At 38.7% G+C, this 25,844-nt stretch overlaps 1 protein-coding gene across 2 annotated transcripts in view; it reads left to right on the top strand.

The window, feature by feature from the left end:
* The first annotated feature begins 301 nt into the window (after window positions 1-301).
* LOC306860772 (sodium/hydrogen exchanger 8) overlaps window positions 302-25,844 on the top strand; it is a 48,476-nt gene continuing 22,933 nt past the window's right edge. The window contains exons 1-4 of one of the 2 annotated variants that reach the window (XM_079402670.1): window positions 302-577; window positions 1,104-1,282; window positions 14,915-14,995; window positions 20,205-20,263. In XM_079402670.1, coding sequence (XP_079258796.1) covers window positions 411-577; window positions 1,104-1,282; window positions 14,915-14,995; window positions 20,205-20,263 — 486 coding nt within the window. In that variant the 5' untranslated portion in view covers window positions 302-410. The remainder of the gene's footprint in view (window positions 578-1,103; window positions 1,283-14,914; window positions 14,996-20,204; window positions 20,264-25,844) is intronic. The other variant, XM_079402669.1, reaches the window with a different exon arrangement.

Below are 25,844 nucleotides of genomic sequence, written 5' to 3' on the forward strand. Positions count from 1 at the left end.
TCATTCCAAATGAATGCATCACAGAATTGCGCATTGTAGACACGCCCACCTTATTTGAACTACAACTCCCGGCAACCATCATTATAATGTGACGTCAGCACGTCCGTTTTAAACCGCAATTTTCTTCTCTGCAACGATAAGGCATGCATTTTGTGGATACTATAAGTAACTAAATATAGCTATATGTAAATATCAAAAGCCGATCTCTACGTGTTATGCCATTACGTCGGCTTAAAACTTCCCGAAGGAAGAACTACAAATCCGCATCTCCCAGAAACTACATCTCCCACGGTTTCCGGGTGTGTAATGATGACGACGAAGTTACTCTGCCAAACATGGATTGTGGCGACATGAGTTTATTTAGCGATTTTCCCCCCTGTGTCTAATGTTTATTTGTGTTTGTGAGCACGATGCGTTTCAGTAAACGCGCTGCGGTGTTATTAATTATATTGACTGTTAATCTCGGGCGGTTTGCGGCAGCAGATGATCAGACACACAGTAAAAACGATGAAGAATCTGACAATAATCAAGCTGTCAGTGATGTACAGAATACCGCTGATGGAGAACAGATGAGCAGGTATCATTTTATTACATAGCATCGGTTTGCTTGCAGTTTATCTGCAGAGAGAGAGAGAGATTGACAGCTGTGATGTGGCGCATATTCAATGTTAATCATCACTATTACAATTATCCAACAGAAGATACCATAGTCATAGTGTTTTCCTTTTCCCCGACACATTAATATAGTAACGACCCTGTATCATGACTTAAATCAAAGTACCATGTATTACTATCTGATACCATCTTTGTACCACAATACAGCCAGAGTATATCTCTTTATAGTTAATGTATAGGCCTAAATGTTATGGTGTATGAATATGATGATTCTTCTGTCTGATCTAGATCATTTAGCATTTAGAAAGTCTGTCTAAATTAGTTCACACTCGTGATATGAATGATTAATTTTTTCGTAGGATAAAATGGGCCACTTTTTGTCATAGAGATGTATCTTCAGATGTTTCGTCTTCATCTTTTAATGTAAATGAATGATCAAATGTAATAATATTTGATGTAATACCATATGAAATGTATTGCTCTGACAGGTTAAATGACACGGAAAGCTCCAGCAATGACACTGTTCAGTCCACCACACCTGTGCCCAAGCCCACGACCCCCGAGCCTCCTAAAAACCAGCCCATCCTGCCGGTGCAGACGGGCGTCAAGGCCCAGGAGGAGGAGCAGTCCAGCGGGATGAGCATTTTCTTCAGCCTGCTGGTCATTGGTGGGTAGATCCGGTTGTTTTAAAGTTAGAAAGTGTGACACTGACAATGTGTTGGTCTTATGGAAGTTATGATTTTTATTGCATCAAAATATTAAGCATTTCTCCAAGGTGGAGCTGTATTTCCTTAGTGTTTGTTGTGTGTCTATGAGACTGTTAAATGCTTAAGAGAGGCTGATTCTGTTCATGGGAGGTGGTCAATGTTTGATGTCTTGAAGGTAATGTATTGTAACATAACAGCTTAGACTCTTCTGGGAAGGTTTCCTGCTATTTGATGTGCTTTCATTCAGACAAAAGCATCAGTGATTCAGGCCATTATGTTGGGCGATGATGGGGTCTGACATGCGGTTGGTGCTCTAGTTCATTATAAAAGTGTGTAGTGGGCCTGAGGTCTGGGCTTTGGGCAGGGCAGTCATGTTCTCGTCCACCAGACTGGGTAAAACATTTCTATTCAAGGGTATCTTTATGCTGAGATAGAAAACGGCTCTACCCAGACTGTTACAGCAAGGCCAAAAGCACATAATTCTCTTTGTCATTATACAGTGAAACAGTAGGATTTAGACTAAGAGGTCAGGTTTAGTAGAGCACTACTTCCTCGTGCAATTATCAGACTTGGCCACCTATCTATCAGCATCCATTTTTCTAGCCTTGGTGAATAGTGCTTTTGAGGGTAGTTTGGATGATGGGAATATAGTCAAGTCTAGCGCTTTTTACAGTGCACCTCTGCCTCTAATTCACCAGCAATGAAATATTTCTTAAAGAGGTAGTTTAACCCAACATGAAATTTGTGTCAACATATACTCACCCTCAAATTGTTCCAATCATAAAATAAGATATTTTGAAGAATGTTGGTAACCAAACTGTTTTCATTTTTGGGTGAACTATTCCTTTAACACCCATGAAACTGTATTTAACATTCATCAGATATATACACTACTTTTAAAATGTTTGATGTCATGTATGTACAGTCAGGTCCATAAATATTGGGACATCGACACAATTCTAACATTTTTGGCTCTATACCCCACCACAATGGATTTCAAATGAAACGAACAAGATGTGCTTTAACTGCAGACTGTCAGCTTTAATTTGAGGGTATTTACATCCAAATCAGGTGAACGGTGTAGGAATTACTACAGTTTGCATATGTGCCTCCCACTTGTTAAGGGACCAAAAGTAATGGGACAGAATAATAATCATAAATCAAATTTTCATTTTTTAATACTTGGTTGCAAATCCTTTGCAGTCAATTACAGCCTGAAGTCTGGAAGGCATAGACATCACCAGACGCTGGGTTTCATCCCTGGTGATGCTCTGCCAGGCCTCTACTGCAACCGTCTTCAGTTCATGCTTGTTCTTGGGGCATTTTCCCTTCAGTTTTGTCTTCAGCAAGTGGAATGCATGCTCAATCGGATTCAGGTCAGGTGATTGACTTGGCCATTGCATAACAGTCCACTTCTTTCCCTTCAAAAACTCTTTGGTTGCTTTTGCAGTATGCTTTGGGTCATTGTCCATCTGCACTGTGAAGCGCCGTCCAGTGAGTTCTGAAGCATTTGGCTGAATATGAGCAGATAATATTGCCCGAAACACTTCAGAATGCATCCTGCTGCTTTTGTCAGCAGTCACATCATCAATAAATACAAGAGAACCAGTTCCACTGGCAGCCATACATGCCCACGCCATGACACTAGGCAAGGCAAGGCAAGTTTATTTATATAGCACATTTCATACACAGTGGTAATTCAAAGTGCTTTACATAAAATAAATTGAAATAGACATTAAAAATCAATAAAAACATGGGAATAAAAATAATAAAAGCAAGGAATTTTAAAATGATATAGAAAATGATTTCAAATAAATTTAAAGAAAATGATTATACATAAAATTCCTTGCAGTCAGTTCGGACATATAGCACAGTGCTCATTCAACAAATGCACAGTTAAACAGATGAGTTTTGAGTCTTGATTTAAATGTGGCTAATGTTTTAGCACATCTGATCTCTTCTGGAAGCTGGTTCCAACTGCGGCCCGCATAATAGCTAAACGCAGACTCCCCTTGTTTTGTGTGAACCTTTGGTATTTCAAACTGACTCGATCCTAATGATCTGAGTGGTCTGTTTGGTTTATATTCAGCGAGCATATCAGCAGTATATTTAGGTCCTAGGCCATTGAGTGACTTATAAATGAGTAAAAGTACTTTAAAATCAATCCTAAATGTAACTGGAAGCCAGTGTAAGGACCTGAGGACTGGTGTGATATGCTCAGATTTTCTGGTTCTAGTCAGAATCCTGGCAGCAGTGTTCTGGATGAGCTGCAGTTGTCTAATGGTCTTCTTGGGAAGGCCGGTGAGGAGACCATTACAGTAATCCACCCTGCTGGTGATAAAGGCATGAACAAGTTTCTCCAAGTCTTGACTGGAAACAAAACATCTAATTCTTGCAATGTTTTTGAGATGATAGTATGCTGATTTAGTTACTGCATTGACATGGCTACTGAAACTAAGATCTGTCTCCAGAATCACCCCAAGATTTCTGACTTGATTTTTTGTTGTTTGACCCCTAGAGTCAAGGTATGCATTCACCTTGAGAACCTCATCTTTGTTTCCAAATGCAATGACTTCAGTTTTCTCCTTGTTTAACTGAAGAAAGTTCTGGCACATTCAACTGTTAATTTCATCAATGCATTGGCAGAGGGAGTCAATGGGGCTGTAGCCATTTGGAGATAAGGCTAGGTAAATCTGGGTATCATCAGCATAGCTGTGATAGGCAATTTGGTTCTTCCTCATTATCTGACTTAGTGGGAGCAGATACAGGCTAAACAAGAGCGGTGCAAGAATTGAGCCTTGTGGGACTCCACATGTCATGGCCGTCCACTTAGACTTATGCTCTCCTATACTCGCATAATAACCTCTCCCTTCTAAGTATGACCTGAACCATTTGAGTGCCATCCCAGAAAGCCCGACCCAGTTTTCCAATCTCTCTAAAAGTATGTTATGATCGACAGTGTCAAACGCAGCACTAAGATCTAGTAGTACCAGCACTGATATTTTGCCAGAATCAGAATTGAAAAGAATATCATTTATTATCTTAATGAGTGCTGTCTCTGTGCTGTGATGCGCTCAGAAACCAGATTGAAAATTGTCCAGGTATCCATTTGAGTTTAAGTAGTTGTTCAGCTGATTTAAAAACGACCTTTTCAATAATCTTACCTATGAAAGGAAGATTTGATATGGGTCTATAGTTGCTCAACATGGTGTTATCAAGATTGCGTTTTTCAGAAAGGGCTTAACAACTGCAGTTTTAAGGGAGTTTGGAAAAGTCCCAGAGATAAGTGAGGCGTTCACCACTTCTAAGAGATCAGCTTCTAAACAGTTAAGCACATTTTTGAAAAAGGATGTGGGAAGTGTGTCAAGATAACAGGTTGAAGATTTAAGGTGCTGTACTATTTCTTCCAAAATTTTATCAATTTTTTTTAAAACACACATAGTCACTCCTTTTTGAAATTGCGGTCGAATCTGTGTGACCTCTGCATAACTTGAGGATGTGCCAATCTCCTTTCTGATATTATTGATCTTCTCAGAAAAGAAGGAAGCAAACTCATTGCATTTGCTGTCGGAGAGCATTTCACTGGGAATCTGACTTGGGGGGTTTGTCAGTCTCTCAACAGTCACAAAAAGAGTGCGGGTGTTGTTTAAGTTACTGTTTATAAGGTTAGAAAAGAAAGTCTGTCTAGCTGTGGCTAGTTCCACATTGAAAGCATGAAGGCTGTCTTTATAGATGCTATAGTGGATTTCGAGTTTTGTCTTCCGCCACATCCGCTCAGCTTTTTTGCATTGTCTTTTCATGCTCTGAACTGCTGTTGATTTTCTCCAAATTGATTTTTGTTTGCCCGTCTTCTTGCTGACCTTTATCGGGGCAATATCATCAATAACATTCTTAATTTTTGAGTTAAATGACTCCAGGAGAAGATCAACAGGGTCTGCAGAAATGCTTGGTGTTAATGATATTGCCTTCATAAATAGCGCACTAGTGTTCTCGTTAATGCATCTCTTTCTGATAGAGACCGATCTAGATTCAGTGGTGACTGAGATCAATATATCAAAGAAAATACAGAAGTGATCAGAAAGTGCTACATCCTTGATTACAATGGATGAGATGTTTAGACCCCTACTGATGAGTAAATCTAGAGTGTGTCCACGATTGTGTGTGGGTCCGTGCACATGCTGACTCAGGCCAAAAGTGTTTAAAACAGTTATAATTTCTTTTGTAGTTTTGATTTCTGCATTATCTATGTGAATATTAAAATCCCCTGCAATAGCAAAACAGTCAAACTCTAAGGAAATCATTGATAACAGTTCAGTGAACTCATCAACAAAGGCTGGAGAATATTTTGGAGGCCTGTAAATAATGATAAACAGGGTGCGTGGAGCACCTTTCAGCACAATACCTAGGTGTTCAAAAGACAAATACTGACCAAATGACATTTGCTTGCACTGATAGACACCTTTAAAGAGAGCAGCTACACCTCCATCTCTCCTAACAATCCTGCAGACACTTATAAAATTAAAGTTAGGAGGGGCTGTTTCATTAAGGACTGTTGAACTGCAGCCGTCTTCTAACCATGTTTCATTTAGAAACATAAAATCCAGGTTGTTTGTGGTTATTAAATCGTTGATCAGAAATGATTTATTTTTAAGTGAGCGAATGTTTAAAAATGCTTACTTGATGGAATTACATTTAGTCTCTACAGCAATCTTAGATTGATGCATTATAGGCCGCAGGTTAGATGGGTCAGCCGTACGGCTTGAGAAGGCCTTAGACTTTCTATCGCGTGATAAAACAGAAATAGAGGAGGCTACAGGCACAAGCACAGTGGGTTCCCGCTTTGTCTGTAAACATTTGTGAATGTTTACAGACAAAGAATGACATGCTTCACTGATGAGGTTGCTTAGGATCCTGAGCAGTTCCTTTCCTTCTCCATACTCTTCTCTTCCCATCACTCTGGTACAAGTTGATCTTGGTCTCATCTGTCCATAGGATGTTGTTCCAGAACTGTGAAGGCTTTTTTAGATGTCGTTTGGCAAACTCTAATCTGGCCTTCCTGTTTTTGAGGCTCACCAATGGTTTACATCTTGTGGTGAACCCTCTGTATTCACTCTGGTGAAGTCTTCTCTTGATTGTTGGCTTTGACACACATACACCTACCTCCTGGAGAGAGTTCTTGATCTGGCCAACTGTTGTGAAGGGTGTTTTCTTCACCAGGGAAAGAATTCTTCGGTCATCCACCACAGTTGTTTTCCGTGGTCTTCCGGGTCTTTTGGTGTTGCTGAGCTCACCGGTGCGTTCCTTCTTTTTAAGAATGTTCCAAACAGTTGTTTTGGCCACGCCTAATGTTTTTGCTATCTCTCTGATGGGTTTGTTTTGTTGTTTCAGCCTAATGATGGCTTGCTTCACTGATAGTGACAGCTCTTTGGATCTCATCTTGACAGTTAACAGCAACAGATTCCAAATGCAAATAGCACACTTGAAATTAACTCTGGACCTTTTATCTGCTCATTGTAATTGGGATAATGAGGGAATAACACACACCTGGCCATGGAACAGCTGAGAAGCCAATTGTCCCATTACTTTTGGTCCCTTAACAAGTGGGAGGCACATATGCAAACTGTTGTAATTCCTACACCATTCACCTGATTTGGATGTAAATACCCTCAAATTAAAGCTGACAGTCTGCAGTTAAAGCACATCTTGTTCGTTTCATTTGAAATCCATTGAGGTGGTGTATAGAGCCAAAAATGTTAGAATTGTGTCGAAGTCCAAATATTTATGGACCTGGCTGTATGTAAGTATGTGTATGTATTTATTTATTTACAAGGATGCAAAACAAAATGTTTCAAATATATGTTGTTCTTTAGAATTTTCTATTCTAAGAATCCTGGGGTAATATTACCTTTTCCTTAAAAACATGAAGCAGCACAACTGTTTCCAGCACTGATTATAAATCAGCATATTAGAATGATTTCTGAAGGATCATGTGACACTGAAGACTGGAGTAATGATACTGAAAATACAGCTTTACATCACAGGAATCAATGACATATAGTCAAACATATAAATATATTCAAACAGGACATTCATAATGCCAAATAAATGCAGTCTTGGTGAGCAGAAGGGACTTTAAAAAACACTTACAAAATCTTACAGACCACAAAAAAGGTAATGTGTGTCTTGGCCCTGGTGACAGTACATTATTTATTTTTTCTCCCCCTTGGATATTAGTGATAAACAACACATGAAATGTGTCATGTATGATAGCTAGTGCTAGTGGACTTTGAATGCTGATGTATATGTAGAACAATGTTAGTATAGATCTCTGGATTAATCGGCCTGGCCGATATATATGTCATATACGACATATAGTCAAAAATATAAATATATTCAAACTAGTACTGTCAAACGATTAATCGTGATCAATCACATCCAATGTGTGTGTACTGTGTATATTTAAGTATATAAATACACACACATGCATATATATATTTATATATACATAATAAATATACACAGTATACATTAGGGGCTGTCTAAAACAAATTAGAATTTCGAATATTCGTCGAATTTAAAATAAAAATCCACATTCGAATGCAAAATACTGCATTCGAATTTTAGGTGTGCGTCAGTCAGCCTTATCAGTAGCACACAAGATGCGATGACGATGTAGGTGTCATTGCATTTTAATGCTTTTTTTAACCTATCCAGTTGAACCCACTGGATGCGGCGCTGCTCATTCAAAATATTGCAGAAAAAGAGAACATCAATGCGGAGATGATGTTGTTTATCTCATAACTGAAACAAAGCCATTCACACAGAACACATATTATCGCATTTTCTATAGGGACATGTATCACCGTTGCACTCTCATCTCGCACAAGAGAGCCGCATGTTTAGAAAGCATGTCATATTTACTTTTGAAAAACATGTCTCGAGGACTTAAGGCGGTTTTTCTGTAAACTAGTGCATCTCATGTTTTTAAATGAAAAAAGTAGGCTACTCTCTGTGATTGGTTTTCGGTCATTATAGTATTAAACTATACATACTTACACGATGCTTGTTATTTCTAATTGTTTAAGCAACGTAATTAATTATATATGGTTTATAAATGTTATTTTAAACATTATGCACTTTTTTCAAAGATAGTCTTGTTTTTTTTTTATTGCTTTGAAGAAACGTGCGTTAGTATGGTAATATTTTGCTCGATGCTCCCTCTTGTGGCCTCAGGAGAGAAACCAAAAGCTTTTTTCCCCCCTAACAGAAATTATGCCTTTTAAATTTGAATATAATTCGAATATTGATAATATTTTAGTACAAAATTCGAATTTATTTTTTCAGCCAATTTGACAGCCCTAGTACACATACGTATATTATGTAAACAAAAACTTTTATTTTGGATGCGATTAATCTCGTCAAAATAAATGCAGTCTTGGTGAGCAGAAGAGTCTTTCAAAAACATTTACAAAATCTTTCTGACCCCCCAAAAAACCCCTGGTGACAGTAAACATTATTTTTAAATTTTTTGTTATTCCTTGCACATACCTGCAAACTAGTCGCTTTTTGGCGAAATTCGCCGTTTTGAATCAAAATTTGTCATTTATGTGAATCGCCCGTTTTGACGGCACACTTACGCCCAAATCCGCATGTAAACATGCCATCGGCGTGGAAGTTCTTCATTGTGAGTGAAGCAGACACAAAGTTCTCAATTTGTAATACAATATTGACTGTTTTTGCTCAAGTTTCAGTCAAAGCCACATCAGAACTGTTTTGTGTCTCCGATCAACACAGCGGTGTTTCTATACTGAATGAATCCATGTTTTTGAACGAATCAAGTGAGTCAATGATTCAGTAACCCATTCATAAAGACAGTAGTCACTTGCCTCGTTTTTAAATGAATCAGCATTTACCGCCATCTACTGGTGGTTTGGTTTCATAATGCATTGCATTTTCCCCAACATTTTTACTTTTACTTACTTTACTTTTGTCATTTAGCAGACGCTTTTGTCCAAAGCGACTTACAAATAAGAAAAAGTAACTAAAACTAAAAAGTTACAACTCTATAAATACTATCTACCCACATATTAAGAAAATAAAGAAATTAAATAAAATTGACACATGCATATAACAACATTTCAATAATAAACATATAAATGAAAAAATTAAATAAAAATAAAACTTTTTAACTTTTTTTTAACTTGTATGTTCAAAAATATTTAAAACATTAATCTTTTAAAATTTATGCATTTGAAATTTTGTGGTGCATTTATGGCACCTCAGCTTCATTAAACAGTCTGTGTAAATACATCTAATGCCACTTCAGATGCAGCTTCTGTTTCCTGTGCAGTGAAAAGATGGAGTTTGTTGATAGTATGCGCACTCTAATGTGAACATTAAAATTTGCAAAAATAAATTACTCCATTTCTCACAAAGAGAAGAACACCGATGAGGAGAGAGTTGCACTGTCCAAAAAGTTTGTGGGATAAATGTGCTTTTTTTTTTTACTTGAAGCATGTTGTCTTTTTCCTTTATTTTGTTGTCAGAGTGCACCAGAATGCTTCATTTACATGTTAAATTCTCAGTTTTCAGACCTCCCTACAAGATTACAATTACGAACTATGTCACCTTTTTGACCTTTTGCGAGTTTGCAGGTATGCTTGCATATTAGTGAAAAATAAGACAACAACTAAAAGTTTGTCACTTGAAGCATCATCGGCCTGGCCGATATGCAAATAAGAAAAAGGCACAGAATCAGATGAAATTCCTCTCCAGCTCATTATTTATCTTGAGTAATTTTCTTGATTTTAATAAGATTAAATACTCAGGCTGTATTTCCTCCTCCATGGCTAAGGCTTTGTTTTGTGTATGAACCACTGAGCCAGTGACGTCACGGTGAAACTCGTCATATGTTTCTCGTGAGGTTTCAGGTTACGTGTTGATGTTTTGGGATCGGCCCTCGGCCTGTGATGTCATCTGTCCACGCCGTTGCCATGTGTGTTTGTCTTTGGTGCATTTGAGCTCCACACCTTCTGAGTGTAGTCTTACACACACAGGCTCTACATATGTGTTGTGGTGATGGCGCAGTGGATAAGACATGCCTTTGGTGTGAGAGACCCGGGTTCGAATCCACTGTGAGACACCAATGTGTCCCTGAGCAAGACACTTAACCCCTAGTTGCTCCAGAGGCGTGCGACCTCTGACATATATAGCAATTGTAAGTCGCTTTGGATAAAAGCGTCAGCTAAATGAATAAAATGTAAATGTAAAAATGTGTTCATGAATTTGTTCATAATGTCTTGGATACTAGATGTTTAATCTAGGTCGAAGTGTAATTATAAACCTGCACTAAACACATCACTATGGTTTACTGGGACACAGCACAATCACAATTCACCCTATGTAACTTACCTCTTTATACCTGACTCGACCTTTTACCTTTTAGAGCACATAGACATATGATATTGCATACTGAATAATATTCATTTGTTGTGTCTATTATTTATAGATTTGTTTTTATGATTTTACACAATGTCCGATTAAAAAGAGACAAAAGAGATGATGATGAAGGAAGAAGCACATATACAAACATGCAAATAAATAACAGCATAAAAACTAAAATAACATAAAAATGTAAGCTTTATTACCCGTATTCAAGATTCAAGATTTTTATTTGTCACATACACATTTGTACAGAGTATAACCGGCAGTGAAATGTAAGTCAGGTCCGCTCCAAGGACAGTGCAAGTGTATAGAATACAAATATTAAGAAAAAGAATAAAATAAAATAAAAGATAAAAAATATAAATATAAATGTGCAGGTCAGTATGTTGTTGACTTAAATGGTAATAAAGAGGAATGTGCAAAAAGTTGTCCAGGGTATTTAAATAGCAGCAATATGATGTAGAGAAAAATTATGAATAGCTTATGATATAGTGATATTTACATGGAGTCATGTGATGTTATGACACAGAGTTAGAGTTTAGGAGCCTGATGGCCTGGGGGAAGAAGCTCCTCCTAAGTCTCTTAGTTTTTGCCATCAGGCTACGGAAGCGCTTACCAGATGGAAGCAAAGTGAATAGACGGTTAGCAGGGTGATTTGAGTCCTTGATGATTTTGACAGCTCTATTTTTGCAGCGTTTGAGGTAGATGTCCTGCAGAGAGGGGAGAGCAGACCCTGAGATGCGCTCAGCTAAGCGCACAACTCTCTGTAGTGCTTTGCAGTCCTGATTGGAGCTGTTTCCATACCACACTGTGATGCACTGAGTCAATACACTTTCTATTTCTCAGCTGTCGCAGATGATACAGTCTTTGCCTGGCTTTCTTAACCTGTGTTTGGATGTGTGTAGTCCAAGTCAGGTTCTCGGAGATGTTTACACCGAGGTACTTGAAGCTACTCACCCTCTCCACAGGGGTCCCACTGATCATAAGAGGAGTGTAGGGCTGCTGCTGTCTCTTCCTAAAGTCCGTGATCAGCTCTTTAGTTTTGCTCACATTCAGAGAGAGACAGTTGTCCTGGCACCATGATGTGAGTCTCTCTACCTCATCCAAGTATGCGGTCTCATCGTTGTTGGAGATGAGGCCCAGAACCACAGTATCATCAGCGAATTTGATAATAGATGTGGAGCTGTGAGAGGACACGCAGTCATGCGTGTAGAGAGAGTAGAGCAGGGGACTCAGGACACAGCCCTGTGGGGCTCCTACGTTCAGGGTGATGGAGTTTGAGGTGAACTGGCCAACTTTCACCACTTGAGGTCTGCCGGTGAGGAAGTCTTGAATCCAGTCACAGAGTGAGGAGTTCAGGCCGAGGTCTGTGAGTTTAGATGCCAGCTTGATGGGGACTATAGTGTTGAAAGCTGAGCTATAGTCAATGAATAGCAGCCTTACATAATTCCCATTGTTGCTGTCCATGTGTGTGAGGGAAGAGTGGAGGACGTGAGAGATGGCATCGTCCGTAGATCTGTTTGGGCGATAGGCAAACTGAAGAGGGTCCAAAGTATAAGGGATGGAGGAGCAGATGTGGCTCTTTACAAGTCTTTCAAAAACCTTCATGACTATAGATGTGAGGGCAACTGGGCGTTAGTCATTCAGGCAAGAGGGTTTATTGTTCTTTGGCTCAGGGATAATGACAGATTTTTTGAATGAGGTGGGAACCACGGAGGTAGCAAGGGACTCCTTAAAGATGGAAGTGAACAAACCAGCGAGCTGATCAGCGCAGGACCTCAGAACACGGCCGGTTATCCCATCAGGTCCGGCTGCTTTCCTGACGTTCACTCTCTTTAGCGCCCTCCGAACCTCATCCTCCGACACGGTGATTACAGGATCATCGCTGCTCTGCCTGCTGCTTCCTGACGCGCTGGACAGCAGAGTCGCGCCGCCGCCAATTGCAATCGAAGCGGCCGAAGAAGATGTTTAACTCGTCGGCCAGCAACGGATGTGGTCTCACCTCCGCGGAGGATTTGTTTCCAAAGGCACAGATGGTCCTCAGTCCCTGCCACATCCGTCGAGAGTCATTGAGCTGGAAATGAGACTCAATTCTCTCTCTGTATCGGTGTTTGTCGGCTCTTACTGCACGACGGAGAGCATAGCACAATGCTTTGTACTCGCTCGTATTCCCAGACAGAAGAGCCTCATTGTAAGCGGCAGTGCGTGTGTTAACCGCAGCACAGATTGTTCTGTCCACGCACGGTTTCTGGTTGGAGAATGTCCTTACAGTTATTGTTTCTGTAGCTTGCTCGGTTAGCGTGTTTACAAAGCTTAATGCTACATCCGTGAACTCGCTGACGTCAGAAGAACTCGCCCAGAACATGTCCCAGTCGACGTCATCAAGAGCCACCTGCAGCATAGCCTCTGAGTGGGAGGACCAGCACGTCACTACTCTCTGCACCGGAGGATCCTGAACGAGCCTTTGTTTATATTCCGGTGTGAGGAAAATTGCGGCATGGTCCGATTTGCCAAAAGCCGGAAGTGAGTGGGCTTTGTAGGCGTTCTTGAACTGAGTGTAGCAATGATCCAGTGTATTTGGTCCTCTAGTTGGACAGGATACGTGTTGATGAAAGTTCGGCATGACCTGCCTGAGGCTAGCTTTGTTAAAGTCTCCCGCGATGATAAAGACAGCGTCAGGATGTGTCTTAATGTAGCCGCTGAGCACATCGTGAAGTTTAGACAAAGCCAAGCCGGTGTCTGCCTGTGGTGGAATGTACACAGCAGTAACAATGATCGATGAAAACTCCCGGGGCAGATAAAATGGGCGGCAAGTAATGGAAAGATGTTCCAGATGAGGCGAGCAGGAACGCGACAGAATGGAGATATTCCTGGGATCACACCATTTCTTGTTAATCATGAAACGCACTCCTCTGCCCCTGGATTTACTGGCCTCTGCTGTTCTGTCCGTCCGAAAAACAGAGAAGTTATCACTTGGCATTACAGCAGTGTCCGGGACCGAGGACGAAAGCCACGTTTCTGACAAACAAAGGATGTTACAGTCCCTAATGTCCCGTTGGAAACTAATCCTGGCTCTAAGATCGTCCATCTTATTCTCCAAGGATTGGACATTTGCGAGCATAATGCTCGGAAGAGGAGGACTGTGAGCCCTTTTCCTGAATCTGTCTCGAATCCCAGCGCATTTCCCGCGGTGTTTCTTGATCCGTTGCCTCGGGGGGGTTATTGTTTATCTCCGCGTTCCGAAGAATCTCCAGGGGCCATGCTGGGTTCGTGGATAGAGTGTCCTGGAACAGGTTAGTGTAGCGGTTTCCAATGTCCAAAAGTGTTTCTATGTTATAGGTGATCAGTGCCGACGTGAAATGTGTAAAAAGAGAAAGTAAAAGTAAGTAAAAAAGTAAATTAAAGCAAAATCTAATCGGAGCGGCCTGGATGGCGTCCGAACACAGCGGCGCCGCTATATTAGTATTATTATTATTAGTAACATAATACTAATATAAAAGTCCCTTATGCTCACCAAGATTACATTTGTTTGATAGAGTAAAATACAAAAATACAGTAAAAACCATTACATTTTATTACTATTTCAAATCTTCTCTATTTTAAAATGTAATTTATTTCTGTGGTCAAAGCTGTATTACCAGTATCATTACTCCAGTCTTCAGTGTCACATGATCCTTCAGAAATCATTCTATTATACTGATTTGATGCTCATTATTATCAGGGAAAACACCTGTGTTGTTAAATAATTTTGTTAAAATTATGATGATTTTTTTTGTTGATGAATAGAAAATTCAAAAGTAGAGCACTGTTATGAAATGGAAATCTTTCGTATTATAGAAACCTTTACTATTATACATTTTTTTTTTTTAGCTGTCACCTTTTGACGTGACTTGAAAAACAGAAAAACAAAAACTATTTATTTATTAATTTATTTTCTGACTTTGGTGCCTTTACCCAGATATTACAGTGTTATTACAGTAACTATAATTGAGGTAACCATTTTTAAAGGAAACTATGCCTAAGGTTGTTGTCAATATATATATATATATATATATATATATATATATATATATATATATATGTGTATATATATATGTGTATATATATATGTATGTATATATATATTTGTATTTGTTTTATTTTCTCAGGTATTTGTATTATATTGGTGCACCTGCTGATCAAATTCAAGCTTCACTTTTTGCCAGAGAGTGTGGCTGTGGTTTCGCTTGGTAAGTGACTTTATAATCTCATTCTCTTAAACTTTTACATCACAGTTGCTCTTGAAACTGTTCCATTCAGTGCTGGCCGAAGCCTTTGAGTCTGTCATAATGATAAAAACAGAACTTCGTCACAACACATTCTTGTTGCATATAACTAAGCACTGTGTCTTTGAAATTAGATCACTCTGTTTTAAGAGCAATCAATTAACTGATCAATAATGAATAGACTTGCATAAAATACAGAGAGGACAAAACAGGGAGGGGATTGATCAGAAGCGCACACACGTATTCTATTCATGTGAAGCAGTAAAGTTAGTCAATCATTACTGAGAATAAGCTGTCAATAGGTGAAGAGTAGGTGTGTTTGTAGCGGTTTACGCCAACCTGTCTTGTTTCACAGTGTTGTGAAACCCGAGTCTGAATGAACACAAATGCAGTTTCTCTAAGATTTTGTGTGTGTTTCCTCTTAATGTGCATGCAAGCCTATAAAAGATACATCACATTTTAGTTTGAAGATCAGTTCTCATGGTTAACTAACTATTAACTGTGACTTTTTCCTCAATAAACCCCTAATTTACTGCTTATTAATAGTTAGTAAGGTAGTTGTGAATTTGGGGTGGGTTAAGGGATATGATCCTACAGAATAATCTGTGTTTTATAGGTACTAATAAACAGCCAATATGCTACTAATATGCATGATAATAAGCAACTAGTTAATAGTGAGAAAGGGTTCCTAAATTAAAGTTACTTAAGATGTTCAGAGCAAACAGGTTAGTTAAAAAAAATAAAAAATTATTTAATTTACTCACCTTCAAGTCGAACCAAACCTGTATGACTTATCTTCCTTCTTTCTGCAGAAGAAAGTATTTTGCAGAACAGTTTTGGTTACCTTTGACTTTCGTAGACGTAGATGATCAACTGAATTTTGTGAAAATGAGGCCATGAGGGTAGACTTACTAGGGATGGCTCGATACCATAATTTTGGCTTCGGTACGATACCAGAATGTAATACCTCGGTATCGATACTAAATCGATACCATATGTGACAAATAACCAGCCTCAAAAGATAAGTGAATTTAGAACAGTTTTATTAAATATAATAAGAATAATAATAATAAAAACAGATTCATATCTTAATAACTTTGTATCAAACTAACAAAAAACCTACAGGGAACATAGGTTACATTTTGAAGTTGGAGAAAAAAAAAAAATAGGCTACTGAAGTAATAAGATGAAAATATATTCAACTCTTCTTATCTTTTCAGTGCAAACAAATGTCTGACCTACCGGGAACATAGGTTACATTTTGACTGAGTTTGAAGAAAAACAATACAACTGAAGTTGCGCAATTAAGACAATAAATATTGCTTTATTGTAAAGTGTTATTCTAACAGTCAAAGTAATATTCAAAATCACATTATTATTTCTCTCTCTCAGATTGTTTTCAGATTTCAGACTCAGCCAAAGAAAAAGCATGAAATAAATCTCTCTCTCTGCTGCTTCTTATTAGCGGTCGACAGCACGGCAGAAATATTCCCTTCATATCATTGATACTAAAATTAATATAGCAAAATTATTGCTCAATTCAAATCCAATTAATATTCGATTGTATGAAATGCAAGTGTATATATTATATGACCAAAACTTCACTGGTTCTAGCGTGTCTCACATGCACGTTTGATCTTACTGTATCACATCTGTATGAGCGTTGATCAGTTGTAAATAAAAGTTCAAATTAAATCTGAATTTATGAATGATGCACTCACCTGAAAAGATCAGGATGAGCAAGCGACAAGTGCTTAGAAAGGTTTGATGTGTTCTCTGTGGAAGCACATGATTTATAGCAACGCTTGCATACAGGTGCAGTAAGGTCAGTTCCTTCACCTTTGTCATCTGTTTTGTATCCAAAGTAATGCCATATTTCACTTCTACTGTTCTCTTTGTTTATTCATTTCGGGTGCGTTGATAGAGTTTAATCTGTTTGATCCATCGCGGCGTTCTGTTGTCACATTTTACCGGTTGCGCAGCAATTTGGGAAGCACTGCCACCTACAGGTGCATTTCGCAACTGCAGCGTATGAAATACCGAATTGAGCAAAATTATGATATCGTACCGTTTGAAATATAATATATACCGGTATTTTTCCAGTATCGGTATACCGCGCATCCCTAAGACTTACAAATGTAACAAGAGCACACACTGTATAAAGTTTGTGTAATTTTCATAAATCACAACTTTCAGACCTTTTTTTTTTTTTCTAAAGTGCCCCTATTATTCATATTTTGGTTTTGGGAGTCCCCAACAACAGGTTGACATGCATGCAAGGTCAAAAAACACTTTCATTGTCTTATAATATGCATTTATTTTTTACCTTAATTGCTCAACGACTCCCAAACGATTCGCCCAAACCCCTCCTTTGCGTGATGCTAATCTGTGGTGATTGGTCGATTGGTCTCATTTTCATCTCATCTCGCCTGTAATGCCTGATAAAGCAGTGTTTGTGAGCACGTGCTGCTTTGTGTACAGCTTTATCGGGGAAACTGATATTTTTACTGCTCCAAAAGCAGCACCTAGTGGCAAAGAATGAATTTGTATTTTCATTCAGACCAAGGTGAAAAGACCAACAAGTGGGCGGCAATATGCTAATGTTTCATGTTGACATCAACATGAAACGGCTTGGGATTTGTTTTAAAAACGACTCGTTTCAATGATTCCGTATCGACTCTTTCTTTTCTTTTTTTCTTTTTTTTGTTAACAACCGTTTATTGAATTTTATTTTGTGGAACAGTAGTACAAAACAAAAAGCAGCTGTACAAATTTAGAACCCACCCCAAGCCATCTCACCCCCTGGTAGACTTAAAAAAATAAAAAAATAAAATAAAAAATACAAATATATTAATTAATATTAATAGATGTAAAAATAACAATAAAATAATTTTTACAAAGATTTTAGAAAAGAAGACAACATTAAAAGCTGAATGCCATGAATTAACAGTTTTCAAGTTAGATCCATGTATACGAGAAGTAGAGAGTTCCATCGAGATAATGTCCAACAAATACACCGTCCAGGTTCATCTGTCCATTGTGTGAGGAGGTGAAGTCCCAAAAGTCACCCACGAAAAAATGACGTGGAGGCAAACACATCTCAGCACCCAACAAACACGATAGGTCCAGTGAGAGCCGAGTCCAAAAAGGCGAGAGAGAGGGGCACCCCCCTAAAAAATCCTATGCAGCAACCTCCAACGAATCATGCAGTGACTAGGGTTTCCAGAAGATAACCCAAACATACCCCATACCTGATCGGAAAACAAAACATGCACATCCCCATCAAGATCCCTAGCCCAAACAGCAGCAACAGACAAAGGTTTGTATGAATGCTCAAGAAGAAAGAGACAGATGACTGAAGCAGAGGAGGGAGACCCCCCCCAGAAGGAAGGACCAGCCCGCGCAAATGGTGAGCAGGCAATTGAGAGTTCCAAGGCACCCCACACGCCTGCAGGGCCGATCCAACATGCAAATACATAGCAAAGGAGGTGCCCGGCAGACCACACCGAGCTCCAAGATTCTGGTAGGATTCCAAACCACCATCACCATAGATATCTTCCAGAGTGTTCACCCCACCATGAGTACACTGCGGACAGTGAAACAGAGCACTGCCCGACAAAAGGCCACCATTGTGGAAAATAAGTGAATGCCCACGCCACCCTGCAGCCAGCCATGAAGGTCCCTCAACATCCCTCCATGTGAAGAGGAGGCGGGCCACAACGGGACCAAACCGATACCCACACTGCCCAAGCGGAACCCCTGAAAAAACAAGATGCACCAATCCACACGGATAAACAATAGATTCCTCAATTGCTCTCCAAGACATAGAAGCATCAGGATCAAACCAACCTGCCAAAGGGCAGAGGGAAAAGGCTTGAGCACACAGTCCAAAACCTGGGAAAGAAAGACCCCCATGTACTCCACATCGTTGCAAGGTAGTCAATTTAATATGAGGACGTCTTCCATCCCACACATACCGCGAAACACATGCATCCAGCCTGCTCCAGTAGCCAACTGGTGGAGCGAGTGGAATCATGGAAGAAAAGAAAATGATACGTGGGAGAACATTCATCCCAATCACTGATATACGGGCCCGAAAAGAAGCAGGAAGACTAGACCAACACTCCAAATCCGAGGACACTCCGGCCAGAAAACCACCACAGTTCCTTGAGACGATTTTCTGCAGGGAAGGAAAAACATCCATCCCCAAGTACCCACAGTTCCAAACCAATGGAATAGACATAGAAAGGGACATGGAATCAATCCCAGAATTGAGGCGAAGCAAACATGACCCATTCCAATTAATTTTAAACCCTGAGAGAAATCCAAAATGGTCAAATGTCGACTCTTTCTTTTGAGAGACAATAACTTACAATAACGGGGGAAGTCGTGGCCTAATGGTTAGAGAGTCGGACTTGTAATCCGAAGGTTGCGGGTTCGAGTCTCCGGCCGGCAGGAATTGTAGGTGGGGGGAGTGAATGTCTAGCGCTCTCTCCACCCTCAATACCACGACTGAGGTGCCCTTGAGCAAGGCACCGAACCCCCAACTGCTCCCCGGGCGCCGCAGCATAAATGGCTGCCCACTGCTCCGGGTGTGTGTTCACGGTGTGTGTGTGTTCACTGCTGTGTGTGTGTGTGTGTGTGTGTGTGTGTGTGTGTGTGTGTGTGTTCACTGCTGTGTGTGTGCACGTTGGATGGGTTAAATGCAGAGCACGAATTCCGAGTATGGGTCACCATACTTGGCTGAATGAATGTCACTTCACAACTTTATACACGGTGCACTTTCAGATTTAAAACTTTGCAGGATGTTTTCATTCACTTAGAGATGTGTTACAGACTGCATGAAAGATCATTTTCAAAAGTCCATAATAGGGGCACTTTGAACTACAGTGCAATCCACTGAACACGCTTTACTTCTGTCCCTCACAGCCTCGTTTTCATTCCGGACAAAACATTAAAAATTGAGCTACTCTATGGTCTATTAAAAACAAACAAACAAGAAACACTGAGACATTTCTTTTATGTATCACAGAAGAACAATTTCTCTTTGTATATATGTTTGTCACAAACTATAAAACATTGTTCCTCTTAGTTCATCCAACCTATTCTTTTGTTAATAATCCAAATAATTACTTCTTCAGAGGGTAGTTGGTATGTGGCTTTTGTTTTTCAGGGATTCTGATGGGAGCGATCATCAAGATCATCGAGTCGCAGCAGTTGGCCAACTGGAAGGTATTCAATTCAAGTTTATTTCATTACCAATCGCTGCAAAGAAGCTTTACAGAAAATATTACATTTCAACATTATATTTAGTAATAGCTTATCAGCTTAGCTTATCTCATTGATGTCCATATGGCAGAAATATCAAGCAGTTAGTTATTGTCATGTAATCAAACAGACGGTGATCTCTATCAACAGCAATTATTATATGTTGTGATTTAAACTTATAGAGGGTTAGCATCATCTGAGGTCCTCTGAGGGGTTGGCATCATCTCTTCTCAGGTGTTCTGTCGTCTCAGGTTTTTGTAAGGGCTGGATCCAGACTGAAGCTTCTGTCATTCCTAGTTACCTCGGGATGCCAATCCCATGGCAGAAACAGAGAAGGCAATAGAGAGAAAAGAGCGTAGCTGCTGTTCCATCTTAGCAAAAAATGTGTTCAACCCAAACAAAAGAACGAAAATGTGCATTTGATCAGATGTAATCACAAGTTGGCCTTTAGTCCTGGTGTCCTGTGATGACTTGTGATGGAATAGCATTCATTTGTGGAGCAGTGCTGTTACTGTTGGGTCCAGATGGACATCGGCCCTCCTTCTAATTGTGGCCTACCTAATGAAAAGTTGTTAATTTTCCAAATAGATGTAATTTATTAAACGCTAATATCATAAATGTCGTCACACTATAACTTAATATATTTGTGACCCTGGACCACAAAAGCAGTCTTAAGTCGCTGGGTTATATTTGTAGCAATAAGCCAAAAATACATTGTTTGGGTCAAAATAATTGACTTTTCTTTTATGACAAAAATCATTAGGATATTAAGTAAAGATCATGTTCCATGAAGATATTTTGTTAATTTCCTACCGTAAATATATAAAAACTTAATTTTTGATTAGTAATATGCATTGCTAAGAACTTAATTTGGACAACTTTAAAGGAGATTTTCTCAATATTTAGATTTTTTTTTTTGCTCCCTCAGATTCCAGATTTTCAAATAGATGCAACTCAGCCAAATATTGTCCGATCATAACAAACCATACATCAATGGAAAGATTATTTATTCATTTTTGGTCCGGGGTCACATATAGTTTAAAAATGATTAAATGTAAGTTTTCATTGTCAACTGCTTGGAGTTTCTTAGTTTCCCCTAAAGGTGCATACAATACGCTTGTCCAAATGATGATTCTCCAGTTTCTGTTAGTCCCACAGTGTTATCTTTATGACATAAGGATGAGATTGGCATGTTTGTAGAGTTGAATTTGAAAATAGCGAAACAAACATCAATCAATCGATTCTTTAAAAGTGTAAATTGCTACGAGTACTGCATTAAGCTAACTGAGACTTGTATGAATCATTGCAGAACTTGCATATCATTGCTCTTTTGTTGATTTTCATTGCTTCCATTGTAAGTTGCTTTGGATAAAAGCGTCTGCTAAATGACTAAATGTAAATGTAAAAAAAGGACTAAATGTAAATTGGATATCCCAGTTTAGCGATGAATGACACCAGATCGCCTGCGGGTGATGGGTTTATAGATTATAAAACCTCTGAGACAAATGTGTTTGAAACATCTTATTAGCACAGGCACAGTGTTTTAGCAGATAAACAGATATACCTTTTTTAGAAAGAAACATAAATGTTGTGCTAGATACTGTTCTCCACAATAAACTGGGTAAAACCGTGTACGGTACTCGATTACTGTCCTTTAAATACAAACATACAGAGAGTATTGCTCTCTGATCATCTGCGTGTCTAAGCCTAAGTTGTCTAGGAAACACTTTACAATAAACTTTCTTTAGTTAACGGTAGTTAATGCCTTAAGTAACGTTAACAATGTACATTTGTTATATTTATTAATCTTTGTTAACGTTTGTATATACAAAAATATAGCTTCATTGTTAGCTTGTGTTAGCTCAAAAAAAGTCAGTCAGTTCTCTCCGAGCAGAATCGATATTTTAATATTTCCGTTCCTGCGTTCCTCTGTATTATTACCGTTCTGAAACCGGTTTGAGTAGAAAAAATAACGGTTAATACCGTTATTTTTAAAATTGTCTTTGCCTATAATAATAATAATAATAATAAAGTACAGTGTTTTCTTTACACAAAAATAAAATAAAGAAAAAAAAAATACAGAAAGAGATGTATCTTAACCCGCTGCACTTAGTCACAGCCAATACAGCATCATCTTTTCTAGATTTTTAAATTTCTAAATGTAGGCTACTAAACAAAAGAAAAAAAAAGAGGTGCTATGTATTTTTTGTCCACCCTGTTTTTTGAAGGTTACACTTGAACATTACACTGGTGATCAAAACTTTTCATTTTTCTTTTAAGAAACTGATACTTCAGAGCACATTATATTGATTAAAAGTTACAGTAAAGACTCTCATGTAAAACTTATGTTTTACAAATGCGATGCCATGTGAACATATATGTCCACGTCTGTGATTTGAGTGATCGGTGATCATACAAACACATACATTACAAGAACAAAAGACTAGCATCAAACGTTCCCTACTAATAGTACTCAAATATTTAACAGCGATTAGCTATATTTGTTAATGGGAGTGGAGAAAAAAGAGATGCAGGTTCAGATACACCGAGGAGTGGCCAGTGAGTGATTACCGTTGTGGCCTTGCCTTGATCTAGACATCAAACCTCGGGTCGACACATGGGAATGGTCTCTGTAACATAAAAATATTATTTAACATATAATTAAGAAATACATATTTGCAGTGTCAGATCTGCGTCACAGCAGCGGCAACTCTTAAAGAAATAACAGCCAAACTAACCTAATAACCAGCTCCTGTGATTTATTAATCAAATAAAAAAGAAAAAAAAGAGGAAAAAATTACTTTTATAGCTGTAAGGATTCATCTATATTTAAATTATTATTTAGTGTTTGATCATTTCAATTTCTGTATATTTCTACTGAAGGGAACAGGTTAATATGACATTTATTATAATGGGTTTATGTGAAGATTGTTTTAAGTTAAAGTTATTTTTTTAAAAGTCTAATAAATGTTAAAATTGATATTTCTCAATTATACTGTAATGCTGAATGGCTATAATCAATAGGTAAATATTGGGGGTGGGTTTATAGTATTGGTATCAGTGATACTGGACTTCAGTCATAAAAAAAAAGATGCCATGAAACCGATATTAAAAATATACTGTCTATGTTGTTTGTACATTAATTTGAAGATTGAATGTGAAATTATTGCTATATAAAAGTATATTTAAAAACTATTAGGTGGGATTAATCGCTATTAATTTCAGAAAAAAAAGGGCGATTTAATTAAGGTTTTTTAATCGATTGACAGCAGTAAATGAAATACAAATTTTGACATAGTAATGAAATTTTTATTTTTTTTTCATCTGGCCATGTTTTCATGAGGATTGCACTTTTTTCTACTGCACTTTGCACTTTGATGGTTGCACAGATTTTCCTAAGCATGTTGGAAATGTTTCTTTTGCAAGCAGAGGAATCGATTCCATGTGCTATACCCCTTTCTCTCCTGTGCTTCCCCCTTCCCTTCCTCTTCTCAGCTTTTCACTCTCTTTCTGTCTCCTTTTTCATTCTCTCAGCTTCACAATGTCTTTGTTTCTTTCTCTAGTTCCCATTTCCTCTCATGCATGCCTTTCCTTTCTCTTCCTGTCTTCACGTTTTCATCTCTCTCTGTGTTTCAGGCTTTAATTTAAAATTTTTTCTCTGGGATGTGAGGTGATGCCAGGCTCTGTGAGGACAGAGCTTCCTTTTGTTTCAGGAAGTCTAAAGGTCAAGAGGGCCCCTCAGTTCTCGCTGTGTTTGGGTAACCAGAGAACCTCTCGATGAACAGCTCAACTGGAGCGTGGCTCTGCTTCATCCCCTCTGAACTGTGCTTCAGCTCTTTCCTGCGTTTGCAGAGCACAGATTCTGAGATGTGGCATGAGCAGGTGTTTCTATTCTGCAAGAAGTATAGAAAACTACAGACTTTCAAAACGGACTAGTCATTCAGGCAGCCAAGTAGTAGATTTTGACAATAAGTAATTTTGCAAGACCATGTGTAATTTCGGTTCATCTGAGCACTTTTCTTAGGGCACCGTCACATTAGATGTGTTCTTGAGTTCAGTAACAGCTGGGTGAAGAGAATGCGGAGGTCTCAACATGATTTTTCAGAAGTGGAATTATTTTTAACTTTCTATATACACACCTTCTTAAAAGTGCAATGCTCATGGTGTGGTGCAAGACATGGTGAAAAAAAAAGTAATGCAGCAGCTGTTTCCGTCTTTGATGCAACTCTCTTCTCTGAAAGGATTGTATTTTTCGATAAAAATAAATGCAGCATGGTGAGCATGAGACACTTAAAAACGTTAACAACCCCATACTTATTTCATGAAGCCAAGATATTTGTCCAGTGGTGTTGGTGAATTTTAATTGAATATATTTGTATGAATTCTGGCGTTTAAAAGTTACTCAACCTGTCAATTACTTCTGTTCTCTTTAAATTCACTGACTGAGCTGTGCACTCAGATATAATACTCCCAATAATCAGTGAAACTGACTACACACGAATGTCTTATTCTCTTGTTCTACATTTCTGCAGGTAATTTACTAACAACGTGCAAATCAAAGAACACAGACGCAACATCTCATTTACATGTCGACCATCACAATATACCAAGCGCAGCGCAAATTAGCATAGTCACAAATAAAGAATAAAGAAATAAAGAAGCCACAGTACGTTGAAAAGAACCGTAGGCCAAAAAATTAAGGTTTGCTTGAAGTTTTGATAGATCTGGTATTACGTGACTCCTAGTTGAGGGTTCCAAGTCGTCTTTTATTTCCTGAAGCAAATTAAAAATAACATGCATTGGCAAACGATATGTTCGGATAATATGTTCTTCTGGCATTCAAAATAAATTAATACGTGTGGAAAAAAATCCTCTCCCTTCTACCTTGCGCTCTCTTTTCTCTGCGGTGCCTCCTCTAGCAACAATAATTGCAGCCATTTCAAGCGCAAAATAGTTTAAGACATGCATGGCAGTCGTGGCCTAATGGAGTTGGACTTGTAACCTGAAGGTCGTGGGTTTGAGTCTCAGGTCCGGCAGGGGTTGTAGGTGAGGGAGTGAATAACCAACACTCTCTCCACCCTCAATACCACGACTGAGGTGAGACCCTTGAGCAAGGCACCGAACCTCCAACTGCTCCCCGGGCTGCCCACTGCTCCGGATGTATGTTCACTACTGTGTGAAATTCCGAGTATGGGTCCACCATACGTGGCCACACACCACTTCCCTTTTTTTGGCATTAAATAATGGCGCAAATACCAGTAATTTGATGAGTGCAAACGTTAGTAAATTTCGTTGCGTGATTCATTTGAATACTCCCCTCCAATAAATTTTGCGTCTGAAAGGGAAAGTTCTAGAAATGTGTATTAAATAAGGTCAGGTGCAAAAATAACCGTGTCCACGCCTTTTCAGCGCTAATTCGTCACTGCGTGACAGTAAACGCTGTCGCAAGCTGTTAGTAAAACTGACCCATTGTTGGTTATGTTGCAAGCATGCAGAGCTCAATGACCTAAACAAACTCTTTTGACATTTTATAACTTTCGACTAA

This window comes from Barbus barbus, assembly GCF_936440315.1.
Source record: "Barbus barbus genome assembly, chromosome: 41".
NCBI classification, from domain to species: domain Eukaryota; kingdom Metazoa; phylum Chordata; class Actinopteri; order Cypriniformes; family Cyprinidae; genus Barbus; species Barbus barbus.